Source organism: Phalacrocorax aristotelis, chromosome 1, assembly GCF_949628215.1.
Source record: "Phalacrocorax aristotelis chromosome 1, bGulAri2.1, whole genome shotgun sequence".
In the NCBI taxonomy this organism is placed as follows: Eukaryota; Metazoa; Chordata; class Aves; order Suliformes; family Phalacrocoracidae; genus Phalacrocorax; species Phalacrocorax aristotelis.
This window is the reverse complement of record NC_134276.1, coordinates 142921705-142942809: the sequence shown is the minus strand read 5'-3', so window position 1 is coordinate 142942809 and position 21105 is coordinate 142921705. Positions and strand designations below refer to the sequence as shown.

At 43.9% G+C, this 21105-nt stretch overlaps 2 protein-coding genes across 4 annotated transcripts in view; one reads left to right on the top strand and one right to left on the bottom strand.

The window, feature by feature from the left end:
• Positions 1-2696: 2696 nt before the first annotated feature.
• Positions 2697-13455, top strand: LOC142066148 (poly(U)-specific endoribonuclease-A-like). Its single transcript, XM_075113235.1, has 7 exons — positions 2697-2802; positions 7546-7645; positions 10106-10217; positions 11426-11547; positions 11639-11751; positions 12310-12463; positions 12878-13455. Exons 1-7 carry the CDS (start codon positions 2792-2794, stop codon positions 13133-13135), a joined length of 870 nt encoding a protein of 289 aa, XP_074969336.1. The 5' UTR covers positions 2697-2791; the 3' UTR covers positions 13136-13455.
• A 582-nt stretch (positions 13456-14037) lies between these two features.
• The window catches only part of LOC142066139 (lactosylceramide 4-alpha-galactosyltransferase-like), an 8805-nt gene continuing 1737 nt past the window's right edge, over positions 14038-21105 (bottom strand). Inside the window, exons 2-3 of one of the 3 annotated variants that reach the window (XM_075113210.1) lie at positions 16664-16794; positions 14038-15819 (exon numbers count right to left, since the gene is read on the bottom strand). In XM_075113210.1, coding sequence (XP_074969311.1) covers positions 14644-15816 — 1173 coding nt within the window. In that variant the 5' untranslated portion in view covers positions 15817-15819; positions 16664-16794 and the 3' untranslated portion in view covers positions 14038-14643. Of the gene's footprint in view, positions 15820-16663; positions 19867-21105 lie in introns of all 3 variants that reach the window. The other 2 variants (XM_075113201.1, XM_075113220.1) reach the window with 2 other exon arrangements.

Here is a 21105-nt window from a genome sequence, read left to right as displayed (position 1 = left end):
ATGTCTTTGTGTCTGTGCAAAATGTAAAACGCTTCAAAGCTCTTTAACAGGTCTTAACACGCAGTAAACAGGCCCCGTTTACTTTACTTTAGACACAGTTTCGCCTTACAAAATCAAGGAAGGCATATGCTTGACAGTTCTAATATTAAGATTAAAAAAAACCCAACAAACACAACCAAAAAACAATTTAAAATTTCTTCTCTTATCCCCTGAGCTCACACAAGGGTACTGAGCCACCTGCATCCCCAAGCACTTGCTTTCTCCCAGCCTCTGGGTTTGCTGACTGTGCAGGCTGCTCATCTGGCTGTGAGAACATTCCTAAGTCAGCCATGGTTTACTTACTAAACTTGGGAATTAGTACTGGTAAATAAAGGTACGCAAGTCACATCACTGCACAGTCTAGGTAGAGACGTTTAGCTGCAGAAATAGTTACTTATTCCTGGCATTTCTATGACAAAAACATGCCTGGCTGTGTAATCCTCTTACTTTTATCTTCAAGGACAGCTGCTGCACCAGAAACTTCCAAATAAACAGAGGGATTTTAACACCATTGGCTAGAGACAAGGACTTCAGGACTGAGAGGCTGGGGCTTAGGAAACTGGAGAGGTAACTAAGAGACAGGCTGGGCACAGGGACCATGGAGTCTGGTGAGGGACAACCTGTAAGGTGAGCCTCCAACTTGAGAATTAATGCTTAGGGAAGAGCGAAGACCTCAAAGTCCCCACTCCTTGCTTTCAGAGAGCTCTGACGTGGCTAGGTTCCCACTGACCAGCCTAGGCTGTATCTCTACCACTTTTGAGTGTTGGACAGCTTGTGGGTGGCTTGGCGGCAATAGCCAAAGCTTCCATGGGAATGTCCAGCAAACTCAGTTTCTCAGAAAATTTCCTCTTCCCTATATCCATGCACAGAAGGGGACCCAAAGGCCTGCTCTGGCTTCTCTGGGGAAAGGACTGATCCTGCTGCACGGTGTTTGTTCTAGCTGCCAGCTTTTACTCTCAGTCAGCCTAAGTGAGCCTGTCCAGCGCAAATACGTCCTTCGTGTGAGCCCTGGCTGCTTTGGTCTGGAAGCCTGTAAAGCACAAGTGTTCTTGCTTACCCTCTGTAGATCTACCAAAGAGGTTTAAATTAACTCTGAATGATCCCTTTCCATCTTCAGGGAAGTTTAGGCACCTGACTAGGAGTGACAAACCAACACTTACTCATTGGCCACCTTGGTTAGAAAAGTAAAATACTTAGGCCAGAAACACGCAGAGATGCCTACAAGCTTTAGAAACAGGTCTTGTTCACAGGGTTTCCTTGATCCTTGACCCTGGCAAAGGTCAGCATCTGATGCTTGAGGTGGCAGTTTTGTTAGGCAGAGTGTCTTCTGTAGGTCTATTGCCTCATTCCTTTGGAAAAGCTGTTCACATGTGAGTGAGACAGCACCAAATACTCTCCCCGTTCCCTCGTGCCAGAAAAGAGGAAGAGAGTGCAGGGGGGAGCCTGACTTCAGCTCCCACGCAACAAATGGACACTGCCCTGTGCTGTGGGTTTGACAAAGCATTGCCTGGTCTCTTCAGAGAAAGCCAACCCACAGGGTTAGCAAGGCCACTCTCTGGACACTCAGGTTTTCTTACTGCCTGCGTTAGATCTGGGAATGACCCAGGTTCTGCACTGGTCTCATTTCCCTTTGATCAGTACTTTTCCTTCTGTTGGCAAACACACCATTTTACACCCTTTGGGATCGTTAATTTCTTCTTAGCTCAAAAGCTAAATCATAGGGCTGAAGTTTTACAACAGATTTAACTATACATTTGGTTTTAAGATTGCTAGCGCTCCTACTGATAAGATGTGTAATTTTATCAAAGATTAACTTAAACCCACTGAGCCCAGTGATGCTACTGCTTGTGAATGGCAGTTCCCTGGGCTCCTATCTGGGCTCTTTCTGCTAATGTGAATAAAGGAGTTTCAACCTTATTATGGGCAGAATATGCCCAGTGGCTTTTGTATTTTAAATGAAAGCTTAGGAAAAGACTTCCTGCATTCAGTTGATAAATACAGGCACTGTATTTTTGTCATTTATATTGCTTACCCAGAATGGCAATAAATAGTAATAAAAATGGTAAAGAAAAAATTCTGTTAAAATTAAGAATAATCAGTTTTGAGATACATTAATTTATCCTACCAGTGTCAGAAGGAAGCTTCACTTTTAAGCGAGCTAGCTGCATGTCTTGCCCCCTGTGCAATTCCGTGTGGCAGGCATCTTCATTATCTACGGCTTCGTTTGGCTCTAATACGATTATTTGAAGGGGCCCAAAATTCATGTAGAGATCTAAAATCTGTTAACAAATAATCCAGCATAACTCCAGAAGCAGTGCTGTGGCTCATGTCTGCAGTTCATAGAAGTATCTCACGTTCGTATCTGAAAGCCCAGGTGGGAGAAGGCAGCGGTCACCATACCATCTCTGCCATCGCTTTCTGTATTCCCTGCCATACCGATTGTCTGCGGTGGTGAGGTGAAGCAGGAACCTGGTAGAGGGGCTCTGGCTTCCTGCTGTAAGCATACTTGCACTGAAAGAGGCGTGAGACATGGTACTGTCCTTACACTCCACGTCTTATTGTGGGGTTTGGCACCTGCTGCCTCTCTCTTGCCTTCTGGCGCTGACTGTCAGTCTGAGTGACAGTCCTCAGCAGGCAAGCGGAGTATAAGAGGAAGACAGCTCCATGCCTTGGACTACCAGAAGGATTTCTGAGCTTCAGGTTGCATTTACCCTGCTCAGTGTATTTACTAAGAGAAAAACGTCTTCCTGGCATGGCTAATGGGTAAGAGAAAATCATACTAATTCTTCTCTAACGTGAAGGGCAGTGAGGATGGGATATATTTGAGAGACATGTAAAAAGGGGTTATGTGAAATGCAATGCTGCAATAACCCTGCTTCCTGTTTTTGTTCTGTTTTACTAACTCATTTCAGTGTAAAAGTTAAGACAGCTGAATCATAAGCTGTTTTAGCTAAACTAAGGTGATGCTAAGGTCAGTTTTCACTTAAACATAGCTGATAATGTAGAGTTGGTTCTCCAAACATCATGTGTCTGTCCAGGACCTTGACAGAGTGTTTGCCGAGTAACTGCCCACTCTTATGTTTGTCCCTTGACAATGCATTTTCCTTTCCACCTACAAAACCTGTCTTGTTTATCCTTTGGTATTTCATTTACCAACTTCAAACTAAGAAAAATATCACTGGACTCAAGTAAAAGACATACACACTGGCATAAGAGGAAAACCGAGAGAATTGCTTGTATCTTCTATTAACCATATAAGATGATGCATATATTTATCAACATTGGAACCAATTTTTTTTTTAAATTATTGGAAACTCCTTGTAAATGGCTGCTCATCAGGTTTTCCAAATGCTTTTCTTCTCTATGCCAAGATTAAAGGCTTTTTAAAAATTATATGTTGTTCAAAGGATCTCTGAAAGTAAATTTTCTTTAGAGAAGGTGTTCAGTCAAGCCTTCTTTGCAGGGCTCCATGTGACCTATTTGCAATACATGTTTTTCTTGCTTTGACACTATTGACTTGCTCACATGATTTGCCACGGACCCTGTAATTCTCTTCATGTCTTGAGTCATTTCTGATTTATAGCAATAAAAGAATTTTGTTTGGGGTGTTGTTTTGGATAGAAGGAAGGTTTCATACAATAAAATAATTTGGAAAAACAGGCACACCTTGTGAATGTTTCACTTGAAAGCTGTAATGGAGGTGTTGGATTGTTTTGCTCTAGCTGCATTGCTGGTGCTGGTGCATTAGAGTTACTATTGCAAAGAGCCTTCCCCAAAAGTTTTCTCAGCTCTTACAAGTGCAGACTAAGTGTTCTTGTTATTGGGGTGGTGCTTTGCACAAGTAAGCACATCCAAGCGAGACTCTGACTGGACAAAATCCAACTGGCCAGACTTCTTGCACAGAAATAATTTATTCTATGCAAAAGCAAAAATGTAACAATTGAGAGATTTCACCATAGGGAGGGGATTAAGAATTAATGATAAAAATCTCTGGTTTGAGTCATACATGCAATCATATTGAAAACCAGAGAGTAAATACACAATGCTCTTCTTCAGGAAAACCTTACTTAAATGCAGTGTGTCATGGATTTGCATGAAGGTGTTGGGCTTCTCTCTGAAGTTGTCTCACCCCATATGTGTAAGCTAAGTTTATGGACCTTTTTAAAAGAAATATTGTCCTGAAAGAATTTTTACACGATGGCTATGTAAGTTGCTAAACAAGTTCTTTGTTTTGGCAGGAATATATTTTTCTTGATTCTAATCTGCAGTTACAGTGTTTACAGACACTCTGCTCTGCTTGGAAAATGAAGGGATAACTAAAAGGAGAGGAAAAGTCCATGATGATATTGTGGTAGCACCCAGCAGAGAAAAAGGAGAGAAGAGGCTTTTGTTTCATAAAATTAAGTGACTTTAGAGTTTTGGGACACATTTTCTGAATGCAGTAATACATTTAGTAGAAGTATATTTATTAAATAAATATGAGGATTGAAATCTGTAGGTACACTCTTGCTGTAAGCCTCTCCTGAGTAGACACCTTGAGCTTGCCTCCGTGAGCTCATGCAATATTCCATAACATTTCTAGAGGAAAGATCAAACAGAGCCCTACAGTCCTTTATAAACACAGGACGAATCCACCAAGAGCAGTCCAAGAACAAGCAGTAGGTATTGAAGGGATGACAAATTTCCTTTATAGGTGACTTTTACCAAAATACATACAAACTAAGGTATATGTATATAAAATACTATATATATGGAACAAATTTTTTAAAAATATTAAAATATTTTAAAAAAACCCAACCCTTACATGCCCCCCAATATTTCACATACCTTGAATGTTCAACAGACAGCAGCCACTGGTAGTTATTTCCAAAGTAAAAACTGTATTAAACACAATATGGCAGTACTCAAACAGGTGGGATTAGCTGATGCACAGGAGTAGGCAGCAGCTGGCTCCAGAACCCAGGAGAAAAGTGATTCAATAAAATTAGGTCAGTCCAAGGTAACATGAATGTAGACGGTGCTTGAAGTTTGAAAAACATCTCCGGTACTGTTCTGTGCATTTGCTGATCCTGTTCTTGGGACTTCAGCTGAGCTGGTGAAATGAACAATTTTCTCTTTAGTGTTGATTTGTAAACACTTTTGAGAAGGAATTGCTCTTTTAAGACTCTGGAAAGAATGTGAAGGTACAGCTGAAAATAAATAAAAATGCTGCTGTTGGTGTCTTCTGTGCTATGCCATGAGGCTAACTCCCATGAAGTTGAGCATGTGCCTCGTTTGGGCTGCACAGCCAGTATTGATAATGTGATGCCACAAGCCAAACTTCTGCTGTATAAGCAGAGCCTGGGGTTTGGGCAAGGGCTGTCCTCTGTGACAGCCTCCTTCTGCTCCACTGTAAGTTCCATGCAAGTACTTGTTCCAAGCAAGAATCTTCCTTCATATTCATGCCTGACCCTGTGTGATTCTGTGATATCCTGTGGCTCCCATATACTAGACTTTTCAGTCCTTTTCCTTCTCTTGGGTATTGACACCTATGTAGATTTCCCATCAACAACGGTCTCAAATTATCACAGAGTCCAAACGAAAGCAGACTGTCAGTGCCTCTAGCGTAGCAGAGGTATGCGATGGCTCAGATTCCCAGCTGCAGGCAGACTGAGGTGTCGCAGCCAAAGTAGTCATGGTTGTCTGCCCTGCCCTTCTGTAGGAGGTTGCTTTCCTCGCTCTAAATAAGGCTGAGTATAATATGAATATCATAGATGCTCTTTACGCTCCTCAGCTGCTGCAGCTTAGCCTCTGGTGCATTAATGCAATCTGGCTGCTTTTGGCTCTTAACTCAGGGATATGAATTTCTTTGGGCAACAAGCTCTCAAGGAGTTAAGTGCAGATTACTTATGTTTTTCAAGATTTCAATCTTAGGTTCCATAAGCTCCATCCCACAGTTACACAGACAATTCTGGAGAAAAAGGATTGCTCAATAACATGAAAAAAAAAATTTCCCAGTTCTCCAGGCATAGCTTGCCACCTTCTGTTTCCTTCAGTATGGAGCTTAGACCAGCAGTTTCTGAGCCAGCCATGAAGTACAGTCCAGGACAGGAGAAGGCACATAAAATCTTGCTGCGCTCTTTCTAGACTAATTTCCCACCACTTGGTTAATGCCCTCTTTTCTGCTATGACGTCTACCTCCTCCCTGTCAACAATGGGGCAGGTGCCTGCCTGGCTCACTTTTTGCTCTTCCTGGCTCTCAAGCTGCCTCACATCAAGGCTGCCATGTCAGAAGATTGTGACCTTACCACAGTATTTGCTCTTTCTGCTACAAAGCATGGAATTTGCCACTGGCTGGAGGATGCAGTGAGTATCTCCATCCTGGCCAGAATAGAAGGAGAAGACATAACAGTAATCAGTTAGGAGGTTCACAGTTGGGCTTGAAGATACCTTGGTTCAGTCTGGGAGTTGTTAAAATAATGTTAAAATAATGGCAAGTTGCCCGAATAGCTATTTGAAAGACATGCCCATTCTTAACAAATTTCTGCACTTTTTTTTTGTTTGCCTGAGAACACCTGCTTTGGAAGAGAAGTTCAGAATTATCAAGCGGTTCTTCTCTGGCCTTCGATACCTGTGCTGGTTTGTAACGGACTAATTCAACCATTAGTCATTTAAAGATTAAGCTACTTCTCTCCTCCACTCTGTTCTTTGTCTTGATCTTATGTGTTAGTGTGGACATAATGCCCTTGAAACTGGAGCTACCTTTGGGTGGTTCATCACAGTAACAACCCTTCCTAAATCTTGTTGATCGATGGATAGATGGACTTCTGAAAACTATATGCTATTATGCAGGACAAAATTCCATTAAAATGAGTAAAGGACCAGCCTGGGTAGGTTTGTATGTGAGTCAGAGATCAGTGCATGAGAGAATTTTGTTGTATGCAGACCCTATGTTCAGAGTCTTAGTCATCCTTCATCATGCTAACTTTATGCTAGGATAACCATTTGTATGGCTGAAGGAAAGCATCTCTAGAGTGGACTCTTGCAGGAAAAACGGTAGGAAGAGTTGTATATAAGAATTGCTGCTAGAAAAGCATCATAGAGGGAATTCTTTGCTTCCTGTTTTATTGTGTAGTGTTGCGGCATGCTGATAGCAATCTCCTGCTTGCCTCCAGTTTGTACATAGAATCCTCCTGAATGAAACACCACCATCTTCATTTTTATTGCAGTACATGGAAAACCCCAGGAAGGCTTATTAACAACAACTTTGTTAAAATACAGTCTAAAATAACCTTGGGGAAACTCAAGTTTCCTTACAGGTTGCCTGCATTCTTTAGATCTGAACATGAACCATAAGATCTATGGTTTTTACAGCAGCATTGACAGGAAGGTGGGGCGAAGAGGACGCTCTCCTGACGACAAGCCAGTATGCAGAACATAGAGTGTCATTAGAAGACTCTAGAAGTAACTTGCAGAAATAACAGCATGTGTCTTTTTTAACGTGCATTTATCTGGATTTCTTGACAGGAAGGCCTTAAATCATGAACTTTCTAAACTTTTCAATGAGATGTGGGATATGGATGTTAACCGCCTTATGCCTGGGAAAGACTACACAATTGATTTGCAGGTAACCAATTGCTAAGCTACATGAGATTTAAGGGCAGTATGGTACTGTAGGAAAAGGTGCCTGCAAAACTGCCTTTTGCTAAAAGAGTTGCCTATGCTTCATCATTTCCACTGATGGCATAGGCAGGACTTCCTAATGATGAAGAATCACTTAGTAGAGGGAACAGTACAGAGAACACGTTAATGGTCCACACTTTCTGGATGTTGGTTACAAGTGGCATCTCTCAGGTACCTGCCTTGGGTCCTATAGCATTTAGTATTTTTATCAGTGGCCTGGAGGAGGAGATGGAGTGCAATCTTTCCAATTTTGCAGATGACAGCCACCTGTGGTGATGAAGCTGGTATGCTCAAGTGCAGGGCTTCTGAAGAGAAGCTGAAGATCTGGACCTAGGCAGGCTGGGGGAATAGGCTAAGGAAGGAACATCATGATATTCAACAAAGACAAATGCAACTAGAACAGGATGACCAGCGAAGCTGTGAAATCCCCATCTCTGGAGGTTTTCAAGACCCAGCAAGATGACACCCTGGGCAATATGGTCTGAATTCAGTGTGGACCATACTTTGAGCATGTCCTGAAGTCCCCTCCAGCCTGGATGTTCTAGTGTGTATGACTGCTTGTGTGTATGGTCTGGGTGACTTGCAGCAAGGGAAAAGGGGAGATAGGCCCCCCAGTCATTCTTGGGGAAATAAGGGAGGAATTTGAGGAATTCCTGAGTCTCTCCTGGAGAGTGTGGGGTAGCACAGATGTGTGGGTATCAGATTTGATGAGCAGCCATTTGACTCCTTGCCAGCTCAGTGTAGTGCAAACATGACCATGTGTTTTGCCACAAATTGCAGCAGGCCACTGAACATTCAGTATCCAATTTTGTACTCTCACAAGTGCTCACTTTATTTTAGTGTTGCTTCATATTAAAAGATATCATTTTCTGTTGCTGATAAACTTGAAAAAGGGGTACCTACCTCAGGCCAAAATGTGTGTGGGGGAACTTCTCCCATATGATTTCTCTATTTCTCAGAACAAGGCTCTAGTACCCCTTGCCCATGTTAACAAATTGCTACTCATCTGAGATGGGTTGACCCTGGCTGGACGCCAGATGCCACCAAGCTGCTCTGTCACTTCCCTCCTCTGCAGGATGGGGGGGTGGGGACAGGAAATGAGATTAAAAAAACCCAAACCGTCATGGGTTAAGATAAAGGAAACATAATAAAAGCAAAAGCAAAGGCCATGCATGGAAGCCAAAGGAAAACAAAGATTTTATTCTCTACTTCCCATCAGCAGGCGATGTCCAGCCACTTCCCAGGAAGCAGGGCTTCAGTACATGTAGCAGTTGCTCTGGAAGGCAAAGCCAAACACAATTTATTTCCCCCGCCCTTCCTTTCTCTTAGCTTTTATTGCTGAGCAGACGTCGTATGGAATATCCCTTTGGTCAGTTTGGGTCAGCTGTCCTGACTGTGTCCCCTCCGAAGATCTTGCCCACCCCCAGCCTACTGGTGTGGGGGGGGGAAAGGTTGGAGAGGCAGCCTTGATGCTGTGCGAGCACTGCTCAGCAGTAGCCAAAACACTGGTGTGCTATCAACACCTGTCTAGCTACTCATACAAAGCACAGCGCTATAAGGGTTGCTGTGAGGAAAATTCACTCCATCTCAGCCAGATCCCCTCTTTCCTTGACAATGCCCTTTTTGGAACAGAAACTTGAAAATTGTCAGGAAAGCCTCCTTTCCATTTTGGATGTGCTTATTGGTAACATTGATTAAAATGCCCTTAAATGTGGCCAACCAGAAGTCTTTGAAAATTTCAGAGCACCAGGGTGCACCAGTCCAAAGCTGGTGGAGCTGCACAGAACTGTCTCGGCATCTCCCTGGCACTGGGGCAATGGCTGCGGCTGCAGTCTTGAAGTTGGAAAGAAAAAACAAAGGCTGAGCCTGAGGGATCCTACTCAGGAGTTGGATTGCTTAAGCATTATTGCAGAGGAAAGGAGAATTAGACTGGCAAGCTTGGTGAATAGGGACTCAGGAGAGAAACAACCCCTCTGCTGCACTGCATGGCCTCATAAACTACATGCAGTGGGTCTGTGGGTTACAAATGAACAGAGAGGAAAGGTGTGCAAATCTTTTTATTTATTTGTGGTGGGAGGGAGCCTTGGCTCCCATGTCACTTCCCTCTATCATTTGTGACATATATAGCATAGTAGCACACCTGGTTACCTATCAGAACTGAGCAATCACATGTGTCATCACAATCGCCTCTGAAAATGAGTCAACAAGAAATTTCAGGCTCTTAGGGTGTCAGAGATTATGTCTTTTTTCTTTATGCTGGCAGTTCTTCTGTAATGTCTTGTCTTGTTTCATAAGAAGACCATTCCTAACAAAGAATCCTGATAGCATTATGGGTTTTGTTTTGACTATTATAAAGGCAGGACATCTTACTTCTTTCATCGTTTTACTCTAGTGTTTCTCCTAGGGAAAAGCAGGTACCACACAGCAAGGTGACAGTGCTGTCCAGGACAGAGCAACCAGACATCTGTTTCACACCGTAAATGAAGAACGCCTGAAGAACATAAAAACTTTTGCAAGTGAGACCCATTCTTTTGTTAATGGTGGAAATGACATGAAGACTCTGCATTGTTTTTTATGTGTTTGCCTAAAATATAACATCGTATATAACTTAGATGGTGGTGAGGATCATCAGGCCGCATGTCATTTGAAGCTAGTTTCCACAACATTTGCATGGAGGTTACCTATAGCCTCAGCCTCAGGAAGAACACCCTTTTGTGCCTTTGCCAAAATCTGATTTCTCTGTGGTTTTTCCATTACAAAGTGAAATGGATGAGACTCTTGTCATTGCTTTGATGTTATTCCATGTATTGAAAAAGATGCCAAAGTCATTTCTTCTCCTTTGTTCACAGCTTCTAGCCCTTTCAGATAGCACTAGGTCTGCAGCTACTTCCTGCATGGGGGCTATACTTCAAGCATATCTATGAACATGTTCCCTTCCCTGATTTTTCTTTTCCCCAGATAGAGTTACATTAAGCTGATTGAACAGCCAGCATAATGGGGAGCACTGTTTTTCCCTGTTCCCCCCACTCCGCTCTGAGCCACATAATCCTGCTTCTAGTGAGGGCATCTCTGGCACACACCGAACCTACGCTGCATTCCTTCAGCTCACCACCTGGCAGGAAATGACTTAGGTTTTTGACCTCAAGTATTTTTCTACCAGCGTGGTGTGCGGAATCAGCCCTCAGAGACCACTGAGTGTCAGAGCACAAGTAGATGAAGTGACGTGAGGGAGCAGGTGGCAAAGGGGTGCAAAGGAGAAAATTAACCCATTCACTCAGTAGTGACGCACTTAAGCTCAAGCCATCTCATGTAGTTTTATGCTGTATTATTCCCCTACTGAAGCAATGCCCACAAAGCCTTCTGCCAGCATAGCTCAAGTTCCTAAGCCTATGTCTGTAATTTTAGTGGTCAGATATGATTTGTTTTGGTAGAAGGTCATTATTGCTTCAGCACTTGGCTCCATAACAAAGCTCAGTAGTGAGCTGTTTATCTTAAAAAGAAGTACAGTGGTGGTCTGGCCTTGAGCCACCTCTAGACCTATACCCAACAGTGTACCTGAGAATGAAATTTGCCATATAAAGGAATGTCTTTCTCTAAGGGCTGTCAAGGCATATTATATGTCATCTCTTTATGATGCAGCCTCTAATGACTGGATCACAGATATGATTAGGCATATGGCCTGTTCATCAGGATGAGCATGCTGAAATGTCCTCTTTTTCTACAGCCTTTATTTCCTTATTGGACAACTATGAGACATCAACCGGTGTAGCAGAAGTAGTGACTCCAGAAGAAATAGCTGAAAACAATTGTTTTCTAGATGCTATCTTAGCAACAGAAGTCATGAAAGTGAGCAACACAGATCTTTTTCAGTCTCTAAAAACACTGAATTAAAAAGTAAACTGTATATATATCTCTCTCTTTGTTTTTTATCCTTCAGCTAGCTCACGAATATCTGTCTAAAAAAAACCTAGCGAAGCCAAACCTTGCTGATTTCAAATATCAGCTCTATGACATCTGGTTCCAGCTCTATGCCAGGAAAGAAGGAGACAGGTATGTTTGATGGATATGGCCCCTGATAATCTCTACGCTATTCTGACTCAGGGAAATATAAGCCTGAGCACCATCTGTTACACACAGAACTGGAAGACAGCCTCAGAATATAGCCTAAATCAAGTGTTCATTGCTCCCATGCAGATCATGTTTAAAGACTTACTGATCAGATACTAACAGTATTGACCCTTGGGGTATACCACTGGTGAATTGCATCCAGCTGCACTTTGTGTCCTTAATCACAGGCCTTCAACTGCAGACATTCATCCACTTTTCAGCTCACCACTTCATCCACTTTTCTAATCTGTATGTTATCAGTTTGTCTGTGAGGCTGTTACGAGAGAGTGTCAGAAGCCTTGCTAAAATCTGCATAAGCAGCAGTGATGCATCTGTGGCATTTACTAGCAACCTTTATCATCAAATACAAATTTAGACTTAGCGGCTAGATTTCATGGCAAGTTTTGTGCATCTTCTTCCCTTTAACCTCTGTCAATTTGAACTATTTAAACACATAAAATAACTATATGACCTATATATGATCCCTTGGTTTTATTGCAGACCTGATTCTTGCGGTTTCGAACATGTCTTTGTTGGAGAAACAAGACGTGGTAAACAGATCTTAGGTTTGCACAACTGGGTGCAATTTTACCTTCAGGAAAAGCACAACCAAATTGACTACAAGGGATATGTTGCTCGGAAGAACAAAACCAGGGTAAGAACAAGCAGGGTGCCTTTGTAAGTAAGACAAATGGATCCAGAGATAAAAGCTGTGGTAATTAAGCAAGGCACAATGATGCAATCATAGGCTCACCTGCTTTGAACTTAATTTGCCTAGGTGCATATGCCCAGGTGAGCATGCCCTAAAGTCCAGCTTCTTTTTTTTGCAAAAACTATTTTAAAAAGTAGTGCTGATGTTTACAGAATAGCAACACTATTGAAGGTTAATTGAGATAAATGCTTGTGTATGCTCCAGAGGACAGGGAAAGGGCTGTGCTCCGCCAATAACACCCTGGCACAGCAAGGAGGACTGAATCTTGCAATGGCCTCAAAAATCTGGAGTCGGAAATTTTATCTGTCTGGTCACAGCTGTGTTGGAGATTATTCTGTTCTTTGTTTATGCTTTCAGCCTGACAAAGATGACCAAGTTTTGAGCATCCAGTTCAGCTGGAAGGGCTCGGTTAAGCCAGTTGGAAGCACCTTTATTGGTGTCAGCCCAGAGTTCGAATTTGCCCTTTACACCGTCATTTTCCTGCTGGCTGAAGACAGAGTCACACGTGAAAGAGTGAAGATAGAGGAATATGACCTACAGATGGTTGTTTGGCGCCACGGGCACCACATTGGAACAGCATATCCAGTACTACTCAGCACCAGTAGTGAAGACTAGTAGTTAGAGTGATTGGGCAACTTTTTTTTTTTTTTTTTTTTTGGGGGTGGGGGCATGGAATATGGGACCAGGTGGCAGAGTAAGTTGATGTGTGGTTTTATACAACTTATTTCAAGTGAAAATTGATTACTTGCTTGCTCTTGGTCTGCAGTGGAGTGCCATGGCTCAGTGTCTGACAAGTTTTGAAACATACTGGTACTCAGATTAAAGGCTGGATCAAACTTACATCAGCCTTCCTTTGTTCACGATAACACTGTACTTTTCAGCAGATAATGGAATTTAGGAAAAAGCTATATTAAAATTGTTACAAATATCTCCTTATTTGTAAGCTACTGTGATTCTGAAAGAGCAATAACCCCACATAGCTTATTTTGCCTTCAGGACAGGAAATTTGATTTGGCACCAGCAGAATTGCAGTATGTTTTTTCTCCTCTCACTTCATAACAGGTTAATTTGAAATGCATTTTTTACAATTACAGGAAACACATTCAGATGTGAGAATGGTCATCAGATCAACAGCAGGTTGCATCAGCTTTGCCCAGGTTTTCTAGAAGCCACAGTTGTCTTTCTCTCAGCTAACTTTAAAAGTCTATGGTATAGGCACTTGTGTTCCCATCACAGGCAGTGATGCCTGCAGTCACTTATCTGCTTGTGTGATCTGCATTAGGGTTAGGTGCATGCATAATCCATTGACTAGGTCCCCAGTGACAATAATAAGATGTCACTGGGGTGTTGTGGGTTGACCATGGCTGGATGCCAGATGCCCACCAAAGCCTCTCTATCACTCCTCCTCCTCAACTAGACAGGGGAGATAAAATATAACTAAAGGCTTGTTGCTTGAGATATATAAGGACAGGGAGATCACTCAGCAGTTACCATCTCACAGGCAAAACAGACTCGACTTAGGGTAATTAGCTTAATTTATTAACAATCAAATTAGAGCAGGGTAATGAGAAATGAAACCAAGTCTTAAAACACCTTCCCCCCACCCCTCCCTTCTTCCCGGGCTCAACTTCACTCCCAATTTCTCTACTTCCTCTCCCCCAGCAGCACAGTGGGACGGGGAATGGGGGTTGCGGTCAGTTCACCACCCATTGTCTCTGCCATGCCTTCCTCCTTGGGGGAGGACTCCTCACACTCTTCCCCTACCTATGGTCTGTTCCACAGAAGACAGTCCTCCACAAACTTCTCCAATGTGGGTCCTTCCCACAGGCTGCAGTTCTTCACAAACTGCTCCAGCATAGGTCCTCTGTGGGGTCACGAGTCCTGCCAGCAAACCTGCTCCAGAGTGGGCTCCTCTCTCCACAGGGCCACAGGTCCTGCCAGGAGCCTGCTCCAGCCCGGGCTTCCCAGGGGGTCACAGTCATCTTTGGGCATCCAGCTGCTCTGGTGTGGGGTATATTTGAAGCATGACATAGGATATGAGGCAATACTGGAAATGGTACAAAATCACTGAGGTGTCACATGAAATACCTGCTCTGCGGAAGGTGAAAGGCACTCGGTTTTCTTCAGGCTGGGGAACCTCCCTGCAGCCAAGGGCCCACAGGTAACGTTAGAGGCCATGACTGCTCTTCAGAGTCCTTCTTCATCTTCATGCTTGTAGCAGGGCAGAACTGGGAATACAGCTGAGCCATCAGACCCTGGGACGTGATCTCTAGCCTTGTACCATGGCTCAGTTTGTTCCACACATGCACTGCGTAGGTGTTGTGAAGGAGCCTGTGAAGCTCCGAGGAGCTGATTGTATCAAATAACTTCTTCCAGTCCTCCCACCGAATAGGATAAAAGCCTTCTGGGGAAAGAGCACGCACTCCTTTGCAGCTCATGTTGTTCTGGATATTACTGATGGAGCACCATTTCTTGAAAACACGTGTCAGCAGCCACGGGCCCACGTGCCCCCAGATCCAGCCGCTGTAGTTCTCCACAAAGTCCTGCATGCAAAGCTCCATGAACTCGTGTTTGGGCGTAAAGGACAGAAAGGCCCCATTCAGGACACCCTGAGCCTGCAAACCAAGGGTATTGGTGAGGTTCTTTAAGTTCTTAAGCACAATGAAGTCTGTGTCCAGGTAGATGCCACCAAACTTCCACATGATGGCAATTCTGCAGGCATCAGACAGGACGGGCAAGTAATAAGGTTCCTTCTGATGGTCAGGCTGCAAGTACCACTTTGCCAGAGGCGTCCCTGAGAAAAGCTCCGGCAAGTCCAGCGGCCGGATTTCCACGTTGGGGAAGCAGCCCAGCAACGAGAAGCCCCAGTGGTTGGGTAATGAGCCATTACCGTTTGCCAAACCTTTCATGAGCACCACAACCCTTGTTCCAGGGTGCGCCCGGGCCGCTGACTCCACAGAGCACGTAAACAGGTAACCTGGGTTTGTTTGCTCTGAAGTCTCCACAAAAAACACATCCCCTGGGGAAGGATGGGGCTCAGCGGTGCTGGGACGGAGAAGGCAAGGCAAAAACTGAGCATCCCTGCTTAGCATAGGCAACCTGTAGAGCTGCCCCACAGCATTCTCCCCAGTTCTCCAGTACATGACAGTGGCAAAGAATACAAAAAATGAAATGGTGAGGGTAAACAGAGCCTTGAACCTTTGGCGCAGCACCAACCTGGTCAGTTCTGACAGGCAACTGGACATCCTGGGCATTCTTGCTCCCGTCAGAGCCTTCTCTCCCAAGACAACTGTCATGATCTGAAGGGGAAGAAAGAAGAGAAAGACATTGACAGGGAAGGGAACAGACCACAAGCCTTGGGACAGTGCCACGGGAGAGCCAACCTCTCCTTCCATCACCTCAGGGCAGCATGCTTAAATTATGCCTTTTGGTCATTTCTGAAACAGTCTCCTGGCTTCTCAGTATTGCCACAGGGCCTCCAGGTCAATGCACAACTGAGGGGGAAGCAGCAAGGAGGATTCTTGCGTTTCTCCTGCCTCCCTCTGCTCCATCTCCAAATCCAAATCCCCATGCTCCAGAACAGAGAGCTTCAAGAAACAGCAAAAGCTTTAATCTCTAACCAAAGAGAAAGGGAACAGAGCAGAAAACCCAGATGGCACAATGCCATTTGTCATTCGCCCCTGCTTACTGCGAATGGGTCACATACTAAACCCTCCATGTAGCCAGAAAATTACTTCTCAGCCACACTGAGGGGTTTCCAAACACAACAGCACGGAGCCACCACTCTTCACTAGGCACCGGGGCTTGTGGGACAGAGGAGATGCAGCCGATACACAAACCATCAGCTCTGGATTCCCAGAACATTTTTGCCTCCTTCAGAGAAATGCCAGCATGTGCTGTGCGTGTTACAGGCAGCAGAAAACCCCCACTCTGCTTTTTACATACCTATTTTCCCCTCCCTCCACACCACAGCCCGTTGAATACTGTAAATCATTTTTAGGTTGGTAAGCTGTAGAAGAGAAAGCAAACACAGGCTTGAGGGGACAGAGTCCTTTCTTCCACATAACAGACACAGGAAAACTGGCTTTCTACCGTCTTCTGAAACTGCAAGTGCCACTCACAGAAACTGCGAATACTACTCACCTTTCCCGACTTCAATACACCACAGAAGTCACTGCTCAGCTGGACAAGATTTTGAAGAGGTCTCTGAGAGCGCCTGTAACTCTGGAGTCCGGCACTTCCTCTTTGTGAAAACGGAAGGTGAAAGATGGAGTCTGAACACATGCAGATATCATGCAGATCAGGGAGCACATGACACCATGCATACAGCTAACACATTGGCGCAAAGAAGGGTCATGCAGCTGAGGGGTCATGCACTGTGCTGTGAAGAACCCGTCTAGCTAGGAATGAATCAGGAAAAACAGGGAGGGGGGAAAAGGGAAAAGGAAACCCCTCCTGGCTACACTTTAAGCTTCATACTGTGTCAGGAAACTGCTCTGCTGTTTTCTACACCTTTGTTAAAAACTCCCAGTGCTCACGCTGCTTGGGTGGCTGCCACGAGAACTGAACTGAGAGTTTCACAGACCTGCCTCCTCCCAACCCAAGACTTCCGTTCAGAACACTCCTTTGAACATGCACCCTTTTGACTGATTACTTTACTCATCCCTTTGGGAATATTCCCTCTTACGCTGGATACTTCACTGAGTGACTTCCCCAAAATCAGCTGTCCCTCATTTTACGATGGAGTTCCCCCTTGTCCCCGTGCTTGATGGCAGCTGACCTTCCCTTAGAGAAGACACGTTGACGCGATCATAAAATGCCACCTTTACCCATACAGCTGCTAAGTTTGTGGTTTAGTGCAGTTTCTACACGTTTGCCTGCAGCAAATGTCAGGCCTATTGCTCTGTAATTCATTTCTGTCTCATACCAATGCAGATGCTAAGACCCTCTGAGAGTGTGACCAGGACTGGCTGGATACTCTCACAGCACAAGAATTTCTTCAACAGAGCGAGAAACCTGCTAATGCATATTTTCTGACAATAAATGATTTGCAAAATACTGCATATAATTTCATGACCTTCCTTGATAAATTTAAAAGCCTAGCTAACCAATGCAGTGCTGGAAATAAGCAAATAAAAAACCAAAAGAAAACAAAAACCCCAGTCCAAATAAAAAGTGTAAAATGTACAAAGACACCTTACTGCATAATGTAAAGTCTGGTATTTGAATGATAATTTCCCTTGTTCCAAGCACAAAAAGGATAAAATATAGTATAAAGGGAACAGACATGGAAGATCTTGTAGCTCCTCTGTGCAATGACATCACCCAATCTGATGCTGTTGGATCAGCATGTGCTCACATCTACTTTTGGTGCCCCTAAGGGGTCCTGGAGCACCCTGCAGTAAGCAAAAGGGTTCCTGCCCTACATGACTGTAAATGTGCTTTACTGATGTTTTCCTCAGTAGCAAAACCAGAGACAACAGAATAATGCAAACAACCAAATCTGGATTACAATTGGATGATTGGGTGAAGGTACAACATGAGTTCTGTAATCCTCTATTTTTCAAACTGCAACAGCAGATACTTGGAAGTCCCTGAAAACTGGTAAATCACTCCTAATAGGAAAAAAGTTACACTGTTGAGCAACATTATTGTAGAACATTATCATATGTTCACAACAGTTCAAATAGTGATAAAAAATGGCAAGACGTAAACTGTACAAATTCTTTAAGGGCATGCGTTTAGCTATGTCAGAAAATGAATCGTTACATTCTCAGTTCACACTGAAAGCGGTTAGAATTGCTTTTACGTAATTAATTTAGAACTGTGTAATTCTCAGATTATGACTTATGTGGAAGTCCTCAAACCTCCAGGCCTACACCTTAGCATAACCAATATAAACAACTGTCTTAGCCAGAGGGGATCAGATGCTGGGGAAGCATAGGAGACTTGCAGCTCTTAGTATGGGACCCAGTGCTGGAGGCACCAAGACTGGGGCAGGGCTGGAGAATTTGGTACAGCTGAATTGGTCAGAATATGTCACGAACATCCAAATCTAGCTTCACAGGCTAAATGAAAGTATAGTGTGGTATACCTACCTTCCTTTGTCTTATTATTGCTCATCTTTGTTGCATATTTTTAGTTCAACCCCAACTGCCTTATGCCATTAAACTATTCAAAAGCTACATTTGTGGTACATTAAGTAGAAACACAGCAACGTAGCTCTAATCAGCCTTGGGAGTGGTTGCACCAGTCCCAGTTGTCTTTAGGAAAATGAGTCAAGCACTGTTGAGTTCAGTGATGTCCCTTCAAGTAAGCATGTGGACATATGAACAGAAAAACAGTGGAGGGGGTGTGTACATTTGCTACAAATTCAGTAGCAAAAACAGAAAGGAAAAAGGTCCAGCAAAGCGCTGCTGCATACTCAAGTAGCTGCTAGGGGTCTTGAACAATATCACTGATCATAAGCAGCCTGACAGGAGTATTTTTGGGATGCACCAGAAAACAGCTGAAGATCTCCATTTTCTCTAGATTTACATTACCAACAAGAGTAGATGATGTAAGATCTCACAATACCAACATTCAGTGGGTGACTAATCAGTCGGTCAGGCATGGAAGAGCAGTGCAGAGCCAAACAGGGATAAATCCGCCAGCTAATTCCCCTAGTATTTCGGGGAATTAGTATTTAGCATTTTAGCAACAGCTTTAGAGCTCCTCCTTCTGACCCAGAAAGAATGGCACACCAAGCATGCGTGAATATTTGAAGTGAGATGAACGTAAGTATTGTAATTGTAATGGGTATATTAGATCAAGTCATAAGATACTGCAGCTATATACAGAGGACATGCTTAAGGTACCTGTCTCTTAACTGCACCTTTTGTACTTAATCACAGCTTCACCTTTCCAGAGTGAACCTTGCAATATCCAATTTCACATACATGTTTTTTGGAACTAAGTTTTCTCCAAAAATAAAAGTTTTCTCCTGAAAGTAAATACCCACTCATACAGCTCTAATGCAGTGCTTGATAGACACTCCGTTGGGTAAGAATAATTAGCAGCAAGCCACAGTAAAGAGTTGGAGGATATTAATAAGTTTCTGCAAAAAACAGATTGTGGGGAGAAATGATATGGCAATTTTAATAGCTGTTGATTCCCAAATCACTGTACAGAATTTGGCCACAGATGTGCTGGCATCTTGCTGAAGTTATCCAGAAAAAAAATACAGAGACTCCATCTGTTATTTGCAACCGAGAGAACCAATGATGCATGTAAGTAATGGCCACAAACAGAAAATCACATAACCAGTCATGGCAACATCATTCAGCTTCAATTCAGCTTCTGCCTCCCTAAAAACAATAAGCAGTAGTCTAAAATTAGAGGAAAATGGTCAGTAATGCTATTACACTTAGATAGAGTAGGAAGTTTGTTGAATGAATTAAGACAGAGCCGTAACAGCTTCCAAAAAACCAAGCATGCTCGATTTCAGTCAAGCAAGCTTGCTCAATAGCTTCATCAAATGTGAAAAAATGGTAGCAGGAGCTGTTATTTTCTCAGGCAGCAGCACTGACAGGATTAGCTTGCACCCAGTGACAGTGCTATTTGAGAATGGTGGCATATGAATTCACAGCAGAGAAGTGGTTCTTCTAATGTTACCAGTGCTGTTAGCTACAGCCACAGTATAAGCTGCTTGGTGAGCAAGCTCAGAGGCAGTGCTGTCATGCACCAGAACACTGCATGTGAGCACTAACTCCTGAGCCAACCCTTGCAGCAGGAAAAGACCAAGTTTAGATATAAGTATTGCCACTAAGACTCTGACCCCAATGACTGCTGCCAGACCCTAATACCAAGCGTAGCAATGGCTCAGTCTCAAAGATATCCAGCCATCAAGGAGGGGACTGTAGCCCAGAGCCTGGTGCTGTGGAGTCAGCTCTCTGTTTCCCCAGGAATTAAGGCATCTAGCAGGACTAAGAAGAAACACTAGACTCCTGGTTTCTGTCAGACCACCACTGAGATGCAGGGAAGGGAACAGCTCATTCTTTGTTCATCTGCACCTGAAATCGTTCCCCGGGGTCTGTGCTGGGTCCAGTCCTGTTCAATGTATTCATCAGTGACCTGGATGATGGGATAGAGCGTAACCTCAGCAAGTTTGCTGATGACACCAAGCTGGGAGGAGTGGCTGTTACACCAGAAGGCTGTGCTGCCGTCCAGCAAGACCTGGACAGGCTGGAGAGCTGGGCCGAGGGGAGCCTCATGAAATTCAACAAGAGCAAGGGCAAGGTCCTGCACCTGGTGAGGAACAACCCCATCCACCAGTACAGGCTGGGGGCTGAACTACTGGAACGTGGCTCTGTTGAGAAGGACCTGGGAGTGCTGGTGGACAAGCAGCTGACCATGAGCCAGCAATGCGCCTTTGTGGCCAAGAAGGCCAACAATATTCTGGGCTGTGTTAAAGGGAGTGTGGCCAGCAGGTCAAGAGAGGTTATCCTCCCCCTCTACTCTGCCCTAGCGAGACCACATCTGGAGTACTGTGTCCAGTTTTGGGCCCCCCAGTTTAAGAAGGATGTGGAACTTCTCCAGCAAGTCCA